We start from the raw sequence: 13911 nt of genomic DNA on the forward strand, positions 1-13911 counted from the left end.
GTAACCCCTGTGCATCGCCAGGTGTGACCCAAAAAAAGCAAAAAAAAAAAAAAAAAAAAAAAATAAAACAGGTGATGACTTTAATTTTGTCACCAGTTCTGTACTTTTAATTTTATATACATATACAGCAGAAGTTCCCAAACTTATTTGGCCTACCACTTCCTTTTCAGAAAAAAAAAAAGAAAAAATGTGTGTGTGTGTGTGTGTGTGTCCCCGTCTGTGTCCACCCCTGGAAAACTACCTTCTTTAAGCAAACAAACGATCCCTCCCCACCCATTGCACCTGAGGCTTCTAACACCAACACCCTCTTGGAATGTTCCAGTGCCGAATGGGGTGAGTGGAAGGGGGGGGTACACGGCCCCCCCTCGGGGGCAAAGTATGGCATACTTTGGGAAACACTAATATAGAGCATAAAATTGTACCTCTTTTATAATCATTTGGGTGGGGGTGTTGTACCAGGCTCAAACCCAGGGTACCATACATGAAAAACATGTGGTCTCCCCAAATTATCTTTGCTAGTATATTAAGGGCCCATGGCCAGGGCCTTAACTGCTGACATTTTTTCTATTGTATCATAAGGACATAACAGTGCCAGACACACAGTATGTGGTAATAAATATTTGTTAAATAAATTCATGAATGGACCCATGACGACACTTAAAAGACTAGTGCATCCCAGTTCCCTGAGAACCATCCAAAACAACTCCCATGAGACACTCGCCAGGTGTGACCTCAAACCCGACTAAAAACATGAACTTGTGAATGAATCCATGTACACCTCTATACCGTTGCTTTATGTTTGTTTTAACAGTTTGCAAATGTGTTTTGTGGTGTATTTTAGAAACTGTGATTTTAAAATTCACTGCTTTTTATGGTTATAAACCCATAAAATAACAATAAACACGTGAACCCCATCAAGGCTGCCAAGAGGCTGCCCAATTGCGTGGCCCGAGGGACGGAGAGCAGGTGTGTCTCTTGCCCAGAGCGGGAGCTGATGCTAGTGCGCATGGTCTCTTGCAGGGAGCCCACCTTGTGCACCGTGCTGCAATAAAATACTCAGGCTTCCCAAGAACCTGAGTGTCTAGTTTCCCAAAAACTTTACAAATTCAAAAATGCTCTCTGATAGCTTTTATGACAAATATAAAATTAGCACCCTGACTCCTCCCCCAACCACCAATTTGACCATCATGGAAAAGCTGAATTCTGATTAATTTTGCTTGCATAGGCATGTAACAAAATAACCTCCCCACAAAAATCTCTGATGCTCCAAGAAAGCATGCCATAATTATCCTGTGGCTCCTGCATTCCCCCTGGTATTCTGCTACGTACCCTCAGGGAGGGGGACTTGATATGAGAAGTAGGAAAACATGTGACTGATGACTGGTCCCTTCCATACCCAAAGTTCTTACTGCATTACTTTAAATAAAGGAGACCTGACTTTCTCCAAAAGTGTTTTTAAATGGTCATACTACTGGGGCTCTTCTAAGTCACGGTGAGGAAGCTTTACTGTAATCTATAAATAACTAAGGACAGGCCCAAGGTTTGTTCTGCAGCTTCAAGGCCAATAGATTCACGATCACTCCTGGTAACCTCATCCCAGGTCCACAGAAGTAACTTCAACACCACTACGGACCAGGCTGCCCTGCGCTGTAATTATCCACTTGGGGTGGTGTTTTTCTTTTCAAAGCAGTAAACAAACACAGAAACAGTAAACTATGGTCCAATAGAGCGAAAGCAAACCCAGCTCATCAGTACAGCCACTCTGGCAACTGGATTACTTTAATCACCCTGCTGGTCAGCAGACTGCAGTTCATGGCAGATGGTCATGCCCCGAGGTGGCTCTCACCTGGGTATACTAAATGATACTAATATCCATATACAACTCACAAAGGTAAGAAACATGCTTACTCATGGCAGCTTTTCCAAAAAAGTTGCTCATCACATTCAACTTCCCTGGGGCCTTGTTGGCTGTTGAAGATGCCTAAAAAGCGTTAAAAAGGAAACACAGTTGATTTTCCCCTCCTGTTTAAGCTGATCTTCAAACAGTAGTCTCAACAACCTTCCCAGAAGCACACGGCAATAAATTACAGTCCCTGTGTGATCATGCAGACATATGCCGACACTAGCTATAAAAACAAAACCAGAGCAGATAGCATCTCTCCAGAGTTCAGTTTCTCAGGGTACTTATAAAATTACTACACATGAATGTGGCTAGACTTAATTCTTAAGTATATTTAAAACTACTTAGATTGGCAGAATTACAATAGATTAGAAGCAGTATGGTACATGACAGGGAAAGGCTTCCAGTGCATTCCATGCATAACCATCAGAAGTGGATCCGCATACTGGTTAATGAACAGCAATGACATCCAAGAAAATCACTTTAAAATCTAGGTTTCAGGGTGGGAGAGATGGTTCAATTGGGTGGATTGCATGTCTTGCACGCCTGAGGTTCTGAGTCTGATCCCTGGCATCATACGGCCCCCTTGTCCGTCCCCCCACCCCCCCCCCACACACACGCACTAGACCCAATCTGGCCCCCTTGGACCCCCCCCCCACACTGATGTAGCCCTAGTTGCCCCAGTGCTGCTAGACCCAAGCAGCAGTACACTGCCAGGTCTGAGCAGAAAACCACTGGTGAGAACTGCCAAGAGTAGCTCCCGGGTCTCCAAGCACTGCTGGGGAGGCTCCTAAAACAATTAAGAGGCTAGAACAGAAATGTTCTATAGCAGGAAGGCAGATATATGTGGCAGAAATCAGAATATACGATCTCCAAATGATATCCTGCTAATTTAATTCTTTGTACTTTAAGGAAAATCCAAGGCTTGCTGAGAAGCATCACCCAAAGGAAAAAAGGGTTTTCTTAGATGACAGTATCAAGAATTAAAGAATTCAAACTGGCACTGAAGCACTGTCATCCCGTTGTTCATTGATTTGCTCGAGTGGGTACCTGTAATGTCTCCATTGTGAGACTTATTGTTACTGTTTTTGGCATATCGAATACACCACGGGTAGCTTGCCAGGCTCTGCTGTAAGGGTGGGATACTCTCGGTAGCTTGCCAGGCTCTCTGAGAGGGACGGAAGAACTGAACCTGGGTCGGCCGCGTGCAAGGCAAACGCCCTACCCGCTGTGTTATCGCTCCACTCCAAAGAATTCAAACTAGAGTAGAAAAATTAGCAAACTCAGAACCTTGCATGATTCAACTATTACCATTAGTTATTAATGTTTTTGTACTTCTAACCTGTAAAGGAATGTCTTTATTGCTTTTCTTCTTTTTTTGCAAAGGCATGTCTTTAGAGAAGACTTACACTGGTTACCTCTTTAGCCTCTGTTTTGGTTTCCTTGTTTATATCTTGGCTTTTAGAAGCAGCTTTGGCAGCAAACATTCCCATAATTCCTTTGGGCTGCTGGGAAGCGTGTTTGGCAGGAGGTGGGCCATGACCATTGGTGGCTTGTGTCTCACTTGACACCTGATCTGACTGTTCAAATTGTTCAGAAGGTGAAGACTCAGCAGGAGCTCTGAGGACTGCAGCGGCACACTGTATGGCACTGTACCTGAGGGCGGAAACATCACATTAAATCATGGTAAGCAACATACCTTAGTCTCCAACTCTTGTTTCTGCCCAGTAAGAGTGTTCTCACCCTAGTCCTCTACAATTACAGGATTTTAAAACTAGAATGCATTTCAGAGACTATCTTGTATAAAATTCTTTTTTAGATAAAAGAAACAGGAATTGGAAAGAAGTGAGCAACTTGTCCTAGATGATGTATCTAGTCAGTATAGAACTGGGATTAGAATCAGGTGTCTTCATATCATACTGAACATTCTTGCTTTTAAAAACAAGTGTTCTAGGAGCTGGAGAGATAGTACAGTGGGAAGGTGCTTACCTAGCACGCATCAAACCAGGGTTCGATCCCAGTATCCCATAAGGTCCCTCAAGCATTGCCAGGAGTAATTCCTGAGTGTAGTCATGAGAGGACCCCTGGCAACTGCTGGGTATAACCCAAAACCCTTTAAAAAAAAAAGTATTCTAATTTGAAACAGTAAGAACACACCCAAACAATAATAATTAGTAATTTCACCATTCTGCGGTGGGGGTGTGGAGGGGAATCTGTTCTTTTAAGGGCTGTATAGGACTAAATATGCAATCAATATTGACTGAAGCAAGATTAAGAGTATTGAATATGGGAGCCGATCGACAGTACAGCAGGTAGGGCATTTATCTTGCATGCAGTCAACCTGGGTTCATTCTCCTGCAACCCATATGGTGGTCCCCTGAGCCTGCCAGGAGTGATCCCCGAGCACTGCCAGGTATGGCCCAAAATAAAAAATTTTTTTAAAAAAGTTTTTAAATATTAACAAAAGTACTGGTCAGAGTAGATCATGCTTTAGGAACATGGAAGAAGTTGGAAAGAGTCACTGGCGCCTATAACTCAGTGGTAGTGTACAGTTATTTGTTAATAATTTCTAATAATACCAACTAAAAGCCCTAGACAAGTATGCTCTAAACCAAGAGAAGAAATTTGGAACAGTGTGCAAGGAATATTAAAGGGAACATTCACTTCTTCTCTAATCATTACACATTTGTCTGGTTTACTCAAATCCATCATGTTATAACATTTGTGCCTACTCAAAGGGTTGTATATTTGTTGAGGAATCAGGCACATTCAGTGGTGCTCAGGGGTTACTCCTGGCTCTGCACTCAGGGATCACTTCTGGCAGTGCTCAGAGGACCATATGGTATGCTGGGGATAGAATGTGAGTTGGTAAATGGTGCTGGCACAACTGGACAACCACATGCAAAAAAATGGGTTTAGACCTTGACCTGACACCATGCACAAAAGTCAGATCAAAATGGATTAAAGACCTCAACATTAGACCACAAACCATAAGGTACATTGAAGACAAGGTCAGCAAAACCCTCCACGATATTGAAGATAAAGGTATCTTCAAAGGTGACACGGAACTAAGCAATCTAGTAAAAACAGAGATCAACAAATGGGACTACATTAAACTAAAAAGCTTCTGCACCGCAAAAGATACAGTGACCAGAATACAAAGACTATCCACAGAATGGGAAAGGATATTTACACAATACCCATCAGATAAGGGGTTGATATCAATGGTATATAAAGCACTGGTTGAACTCTACAAGAAGAAAACATCCAACCCCATCAAAAAATGGGGCGAAGAAATGAACAGAAACTTTACCAAAGAAGAAATATGAATGGCCAAAAGGCACATGAAAAAGTGCTCTACATCACTAATCATCAGAGAGATGCAGATCAAAACAACCACAAGATACCACCTCACACCACAGAGACTAGCACACATCCAAAAGAACAAAAGCAACCGCTGCTGGAGAGGATGTGGGGAGAAAGGGACCCTTCTACACTGCTGGTGGGAATGCCGACTGGTTCAGCCCTTCTGGAAAACAATATGGACGATTCTCAAAAAATTAGAAATTGAGCTCCCATTTGACCCAGCAATACCACTGCTGGGAATATATCCCAGAGAGGCAAAAAAGTATAATCGAAATGGCATCTGCACATGTATGTTCATCGCAGCACTGTTTACAATAGCCAGAATCTGGAAAAAACCCGAATGTCCTAGAACGGATGACTGGTTGAGGAAACTTTGGTACATCTATACAATGGAATACTATGCAGCTGTTAGAAAAAAGGAGGTCACAAATTTTTTATTTAAGTGGATCGGCATGAAAAGTTTCATGCTAAGTGAAATGAGTCAGAAAGAGAGAGACAGACATAGAAAGATTGCACTCATCTATGACATATAGAATAACAGAGTGGGAGACTAACACCCAAGAATTGTAGAAACAACTACCAGGAGGTTGACTCCATGGCTAGGAGGCTGGCCTCACATTCTGGGGAAAGGGCAACTCAGAGAAGGGATCACCAACTATAATGTAGTCGAAGGCCATGTGGGAGAAGGGAGTTGCGGGCTGAATGAGGGCTAGAGACTGAGCACAGTGGCCACTCAACACCTTTATTGCAAACCACAACAGCTAATTAGAGCGAGAGAACAGAAGGGAATGCCCTGCCACAGTGACAGGGTGGGGTGGGGGGAGATGGGATTGGGGAGGATGGGGGGGATGCTGGGTTTACTGGTGGTGGAGTATGGGCACTGGTGAAGGGATGGGTTCCCGAACTTTGTATGGGGGAAGCATAAGCACAGATGTGTATAAATCCGTAACTGTACCCTCATGGTGATTCATTAATTAAAAATAAATAAATTTATTATTAAAAAAAAAATGGGGCGAAGAAATGAACAGAAACTTTACCAAGGAAGAAATACGAATGGCCAAAAGGCACATGAAAAAGTGCTCTACATCACTAATCGTCAGAGAGATGCAGATCAAAACAACCATGAGATACCACCTCACACCACAGAGACTAGCACACATCCAAAAGAACAAAAGCAACCGCTGTTGGAGAGGATGTGGGGAGAAAGGGACCCTTCTTCACTGCTGGTGGGAATGCTGACTGGTTCAGCCCTTCTGGAAAACAATTTGGACGATTCTCAAAAAGTTAAATATTTAATTCCCATTTGACCCAGCAATACCACTGCTGGGAATATATCCCAGAGAGGCAAAAAAGTACAATCGAAACAACATCTGCACATGTATGTTCATTGCAGCACTGTTTACAATAGCCAGAATCTGGAAAAAACCCGAATGCCCCAGAACGGATGACTGGTTGAGGAAACTTTGGTACATCTATACAATGGAATACTATGCAGCTGTTAGAAAAAAGGAGGTCAAGAATTTTGTAGTTAAGTGGATGGGCATGAAAAGTTTCATGCTGAGTGAAATGAGTCAGAAAGAGAGAGACAGACATAGAAAGATTGCACTCATCTATGGTATATAGAATAACAGAGTGGGAGACTAACACCCGAGAACTGTAGAAATAAGTACCAGGAGGTTGACTCCATGGCTTCGAGGCTGGCCTCACGTTCCGGGGAAAGGGCAACTCAGAGAAGCGATCACCAACTACATTGTAGTCGAAGGCCATGTGGGGGAAGGGAGTTGCGGGCTGAATGAGGGCTAGAGACTGAGCACAGCGGCCACTCAACACCTTTATTGCAAACCACAACAGCTAATTAGAGAGAGAGAACAGAAGGGAATGCCCTGCCACAGTGGCAGGGTGGGGTGGGGGGGAGATGGGATTGGGGAGGGTGGGAGGGACGCTGGGTTTACGGGTGGTGGAGAATTGGCACTGGTGAAGGGATGGGTTCCCGAACTTTGTATGAGGGAAGTATAAGCACAAAAGTGTATAAATCTGTAACTGTACCCTCACGGTGATTCTCTAATTAAAAATAAATAAATTTAAAAATAAAAAAAAATAAAATGATTAAAGTCAGGAGAAAAAAAAAAAAAGAATGTGAGTTGGTCATGCGGAGGGCAAGCACCCTACCCACTGGACTTTTGATCTAGCCACTCAAAGAACTGTACTTAAGGCAAAGTTTTGCACCTATTTCTAACAAAGAATATTTTCTTTCTTTTCCCTCATGCTCTATTTTTCTTGTGGGAAGGAGGGAGACTGGATTAGGTGAGAGCTCCTTGAAGATAGAAAAATGCAAAATTCATTTTTTGTATTTCAGATACTCAAGACAAGACTTGGAACATAAGCAAGTGTCAGTAAATATGTTGAAAGAATAATTATATCACTGGAAGTGTGTTTCTGGCTCCCTGCCCCAGGCTCCATTTTCCCCCCATTTTTGTCTGATGGGAAGTGTTCAGATCTTACTCTCGGCAGGGCTTGGGAAGGCACAGCGATGGTGGGGATCAGAGCCAGGTCAGCCAGGGGCGAGCAAGCACTCTATCTGCCCCTCTCTCCCTCCTTCAGTGCATCAACTGAACTCAAGGAAGGAGAAAACGGGTGCTAAGAAATAAGGTGATGATAGCAATTATCTCTGATATCAGCCAAATACAACTTTTCTACTGGAATGAATAGCCTACAAAGAAATCCCTGGTAGATCACTTCATTTCAGATGAAGCTTTAGACTGAGCAGTCCTAAAGAGAGTCCACAGTACAAAAGTGCTCCACTGACTTCTTATGGCCCAACTAAGGAAGCTCGATATTAACGTATCATGTGCAATTAAGAACAGATGGAAACAGTGTTCTCTCCTTGGGAGGTGGGGGCAAATCCTGCGGTGCTCAAGCCTAACTCCTGGCTCTGTGTTCAGGGTTCATTCCTGGGAGCACTCAGACACAGGGTACCGGGATCAAACCTGGGTTGGCTGTGTGCAAGGCAAGCACCTTATCTGCTGTATATCTTTCCAGCTCTAAATAATTTACTTTTACCTATTGTTCTCTCTAGCTTTGTAGTACTTTCACGTACAAGGGAAAGAGCAATGTCTTATTTCACTGTCAACATCTAAAGTTGGCCCCAAGACAAGTCTTTCTCCATCTGGTGAACATTCCACACCTTAGGGTCAGAACCAGGAACTGGCAATGAATAAGACCAAGTTCGACTGGGAATACATCGGAAGAGAGAAGAATTTCTGCTCAAATCTGAAATTTTAACTAATTCCTGTCATAGCACTTCTTAAAACACAAAAAACAATGAGTCAGATCTCAGCTGGCCCATAATTCTCAGAACAAATACAAACTTTGTTGCCTTTTTCAAACGTTTTCTTTTTAATTGTGGTGGCACTGCTTTGTGAGAGCATAAATGTTTCTATGCTCGTGGGGTACGATGTTACCACACATTACCTACCACTCAAGTGCCAATATCGCCCCCTCAACTGGATCCTTTCAACCTGCCTGACACCCTACTTGGTAACCTCAATCCTGCGGCCAGAGTCTAAGAGTTTATCTTCACTGGACTGTCAATTCCCTTGTTCTGTTTTTTTAAAAATCACAAATGCAAAGTTCTTTATTGGAGAGAACCGCTTCATATGTCTAACAGAGTAAGTTCTCGTTAAAGTGTTTCCTAATGACTATAGTTTTATTCATCATGTCTACTTTAATAGTCCCTGGGCAAACTGCATTTTAAACTTTTGAGTCAGTTTTATTTGTTAGATACAAATGAGCTGATTTCTAGTGATATGCCATGACTAGATTTTAAAAGATTTTTGAAATTTAGTATTATGTCTTTCACAAAGTGTTTTGTAATTCTTCCTTGAAAGACACCAGACTTGTAAATGGTGCTTAAGTATTATTTCTCTTTGGTTATATAAATTGCACTTTTTAATCAATACTTAATGCCGATTATACATTGTTTCAAGTTAAGGAATAAATGAAGAATGAAAGCCTATCATTAATTCACCTGACTTATTTAGTGAATGTTCAGTTTTCTAGGCATCATTTTGGCTATAAGGTTATCAACAAAATAGTTCCTCACAGAACCTACAAAACTAATCTTGATAATTCAGTTTTTCTCAAGTCCTCTACATTATTAGGTATTGCCCTAGGTGTTCTAGGATCTTCAACCATTCGCTTTCTTAAAGTTGTCTCTTTACAAACAATAAGTTCAAGGCCTTTTCTACTTTAAGAACATATATTCAGCCTCTTTTGTAATTCCTCTTTAGCTATCGATCTATATTTTAGAGGTCAATTTCCTGAACTTATCCATACTTGCTGCCTCATTTCAAGTCTCTCTTCAAGTCACTTTAAGTCACTCACTTACCGAAATCTGGTCACTCCACTGACTACACGTTCACCTATGTTACCTACTAAATCCAATGAACAGTTTTTGTTTGTATTTTGCTTCTCAGTCTCTCTCTCTTTGGAATTCCTCTTAGCCTTAGAACCCCGTATATTTTTGCCATCATACTCTTCCTACCCATCCCTATAAAAATGTCCATCACTTAAATCATGCTTAAGCATCCAAGCACTGTTCTACATACTTTACGCATCCATTTAATCATCTCCAACCTCAGGGGTTAAGAGATGAGAAAGCTCAAGCACAGAGTTCATCTGTCCAGTGTCAGAAGGTTAGCAATTCTGCCTTTTTTGCATTTGATACGTTCATGTCTACGACTACAGCCCAATTGCCTGCCTATTTCCTGGTTCCAAAATAAGTGTCTTCACCCCAAATGTCTCTCCTTAGCTCTAGACTCACTTCTCTATTGGACTTTACATCTCAACTTTGGATGTCTCAAGGCTTCTCAAACTCAGCAAGCCCAAACACAATTCATCATATTTTCCTCTCTCCCAAAGCCTAGTCCTCTTATATTACTTCCTCAGTGATGACGCCATCGCCCATCCAGTTGCACAAGTCAGAAACATAGCCCTCATTTTTAGTACTATGAAAACCGTACCACACCCCATCACACAAATCTGGTCCCCAACCACGATCACAACAGCCAATTTTCATTGACTACGTCTCTGTAATTTTCAAACTCTTCTTTCCCCTACCCTGCTACCATACACCAGACAAATGTCAAACTGTCATCTCTACCCTGGAGATGCAACCTCTCTGGACCTCCTTTATGAGGCCTGCCTTCTGATTTATCTTCCACACCTCACATTCTACAGTCTAATTTTGATCACCTCTGCTCAAAAATCTTCAGTGGGTTGGGGGACACCGATCAGCAGTGGAGCACTTGCCCTGCATATGTGAGGCCCTTGGTTCAATTGCTGAGATAGCAAAGAAAATGTAAACAAAAGAAATAAAAACTTTCATGGTTCTCCAGTGCTCTCAGAATAAAGTCCACATGCCCTCTCTTTTCTCTCAGCTTTTTGGGTCATACCTGATGTTGCTCCTCGCTCTGCACTCAGGACTTACTTCTGGTGGTGCTTCGGGGACCATATGGAATGCCAGGTTGGCCACATGCCAGGCAAACCACCCTATCTGCTATAGTAATAGCTCAGGCCTCCCACATGCCTTCTCCTAGCAACCAAAGCATAGATTCTCACTGCTCCACCACTCCTGTCTCATTGTTTACTACCTTTAACTCTAATAAAATCAGTCAGAAAACTACAGTGGCTCTGCAACGGCATGGGTTCTTTCTGCTTGGTCTTTCCTATTTCTCCTTGACTGGTTACTGGGTCAAGACATCAACTGAGAGGTCATTTAAGAAGCCTTCTTTGACTTGCTTTCTCAACTCCACACCACTCCAAAATGGGGTAGGCAACCCTACAGCAAGCTGTGTAAGTGCCTTCTCCCATACAACTACCACAGAGACCAGGACACTCTCACATCGGAGTACTTGGCATGTCACAGATACTCATCAGATCTCTGTTGAATTAATTCCAATGATCCTGCTTAGTATCTGTTAAAAGTAGTTAGGTGCTCATTATATGTTTGGGGATCTGACCTAACTCTTCAACACAAACCCCACAAAGCAGGCAGTATAATTGCTGATTTAAACATAAAACCAAAGCTCAAATAGCTTAAGCAACTCGTCTAAAGCCACCAGACTTCATTATTGTAAGTAGCAATGCCATAATTCACTCCCATGACCATCATTTTCCGAACCCCACGTGCATTAATCATCACCACCCTGGGCTGTGAAAAATATAAAAGATGAACAAGATTGGGGAGGGAGAAGATAAAAATAAAAAGATAAATAAGATCTGGTCCTGGCTGAGGAAGATCAAGAACATATTGTTTTCGTATAGAAGGCAAAGGTAGGTCAAATACGGAATAGTATTGGAAAGGACAAGATTTGAACTGGTTCTTGAAGGATGGGATAAGATTTAGACAGGTAGAAATTGGGGTGAGGGAGTAACAAGGGGGCACAACAAACATTTCTGGTGGTGGTGACAGGATAAATATATGAGAAAGAGATTTATGGAGAGTCCACTGGGGATTTCAATATGGGCTGTGGCTGCTATTTTTCACCTTATGATGTACTAATAAAACCAGGCATGTGTCTTGCTGCAAGATAAATGGGGTTTTACTAGACTTGGCACTCTCTCTTAAGAGGCTGCCACTGTGTAAACATCTTGCAAAATCAATTCGTAAAGAAGCCCACATGGAACATGAAGGCACTCACTTGCTGCAGTTCTGCAAGTTGCTTTTAAGGATGTCATAGTCGGTGTTGAACAGAGGCCCACTGTCCTTCAGCATGGCTTTCTGGATGCTGTACACATGGACGCTGGCAGTCACCGCGAGCTTGGACTTCACTGCTACAAGTCAACAGGAAAAGCAGCCTGTCAATACACACGCCTCATAACAGGGAGGAGCTTTAACAAGACACTCTTCTGCATTAAAACCATTTGCAACCTGCGGTGGTCCAAGAGTGCGCAAAGGCCAAACAGCCACATACGCAGAGAGATAGAACTCATCTGTCTGCAACGGGACATTATGACAAGGTAGGTGGTGGTGAGTCAGCTCTAAGCACAGCACCTGTGAGGGGATCACTCACCCGGGGACACTTAGAACATTAATTAGTGATTGATGATTACCACACTTGGTAAATATTAATTAGTGACTGATGATTATCATGATTTTTAAAAAAATTTTATTTTTACATAAATCACTGTGAGGTACAGTCACAGACTTACAAACTTTCATGCTTATGTTTCAGTCATACACTGATGGAGTACCCATCCCTCCACCAGTGCCCATTCTCTGCATTTTTTTTTCTGCTTTTTGGGGTCACACCTGGCGATGCACAGGGGTCATTCCTGGCTCTACACTCAGGAATTACCCCTAGTGGTGCTCAGAGGACCATATGGGATGCTGGGAATAGAACCCCAGGTCGACCACGTGCAAGGCAAACGCCCTACCCGTTGTGCTATCGCTCCAGCCCCCACCAGTGCCCATTCTCTGCCACCAATGATCCATCCCAGTATCCCTCCCCTCACTCCCCCCACCCCTCCCATGGCAGGTCATTCCCTTTTGCTTTCTCTTTCCTTTTGGGTGTTGTGGTTTGCAATATAGGTATTGAGTGGTCGTCATGTCAGTCTATAGTCTACTTTCAGCTCACATCTTCAATGACGAGCGGGCCCTCCAAGCACCCTTTACTTGGTGATCCCTTCTCTATCTGAGCTGCCTTTTCCCCTAGCATACGAGACCGGCTTCCAAGCCATGGAGCAATTCTCCTGGTACACATCTCTACTATTCTTGGGTGTAAGTCTTGCATTCTGTTACTTTATATTCCACAAATGAGTGCAATCTTTCTATGTCTGTCCCTCTCTTTCTGACTCATTTCACTTGACACGATACTCTCCATGCGGATCCACTTATATGGAAATTTCATGACTTCATCCTTTATAACAGCTGCATAGTATTCCATTGTGTAGATGTACCAAAGTTTCTTTAACCAGTCATCTGTTCTCAGGCACTTGGGTCTTTTCCAGATTCTGGCTACTGTAAACAGTGCTGGGGCTGGAGCAATAGCACAGCGGGTAGGGCATTTGCCTTGCACGCGGCCGACCCGGGTTCGATTCCCAGCATCCCATATGGTCCCCTGAGCACCACCAGGAGTGATTCCTGAGTGCAGAGCCAGGAGTAACCCCTGTGCATCACCAGGTGTGACCCAAAAAGCAAAAAAAAAAACAAACAAAAAAAAACCAGTGCTGCAATGGACATACAAGTGCAGATGTCATTTCAACTATACTTTTTTGCATCTCCGGGATATATTCCCAGAAGTAGTATTGCTGGATCAGATGGGAGCTCAATTTCTAATTTTTTGAGAAGCATCCATACGGTTTTCCAAAGGGGTTGAACCAGTTGGCATTCCTACCAGCAGTGAAGGAGGGTCCCTTTCTCCCCACATCCTCGCCAATACCAGTTGCTTTTGTTCTTTTGGATGTGGGACAGTCTCTGTGGTGTGAGATAGTATCTCTTTGTTGTTTTGATCTGCATGTCCCTGATAATTAGTGTGAAGAGCATTTTTTCATCTGCCTTTTGGCCATTCGGATTTCTTCTCTGAGAAAGTTTCTGTTAATTTCATTGCCCCATTTTTTGATGGGGTTGGATGTTTTCTTCTTGT

General features: G+C 42.8%; 1 protein-coding gene across 4 annotated transcripts in view; it reads right to left on the minus strand.

The window, feature by feature from the left end:
- Positions 1 to 13911, minus strand: part of LOC101540601 (DNA polymerase delta 3, accessory subunit) — a 49240-nt gene that overhangs the window by 16199 nt on the left and 19130 nt on the right. For 3 of the 4 annotated variants that reach the window (XM_055143511.1, XM_055143515.1, XM_055143514.1), the window contains exons 5-7: positions 11968 to 12100; positions 3310 to 3556; positions 1909 to 1981 (exon numbers count right to left, since the gene is read on the minus strand). In XM_055143511.1, coding sequence (XP_054999486.1) covers positions 1909 to 1981; positions 3310 to 3556; positions 11968 to 12100 — 453 coding nt within the window. The remainder of the gene's footprint in view (positions 1 to 1908; positions 1982 to 3309; positions 3557 to 11967; positions 12101 to 13911) is intronic. The other variant, XM_055143513.1, reaches the window with a different exon arrangement.

The sequence above is a fragment of the Sorex araneus genome, chromosome 6 (assembly GCF_027595985.1).
Source record: "Sorex araneus isolate mSorAra2 chromosome 6, mSorAra2.pri, whole genome shotgun sequence".
NCBI classification, from domain to species: domain Eukaryota; kingdom Metazoa; phylum Chordata; class Mammalia; order Eulipotyphla; family Soricidae; genus Sorex; species Sorex araneus.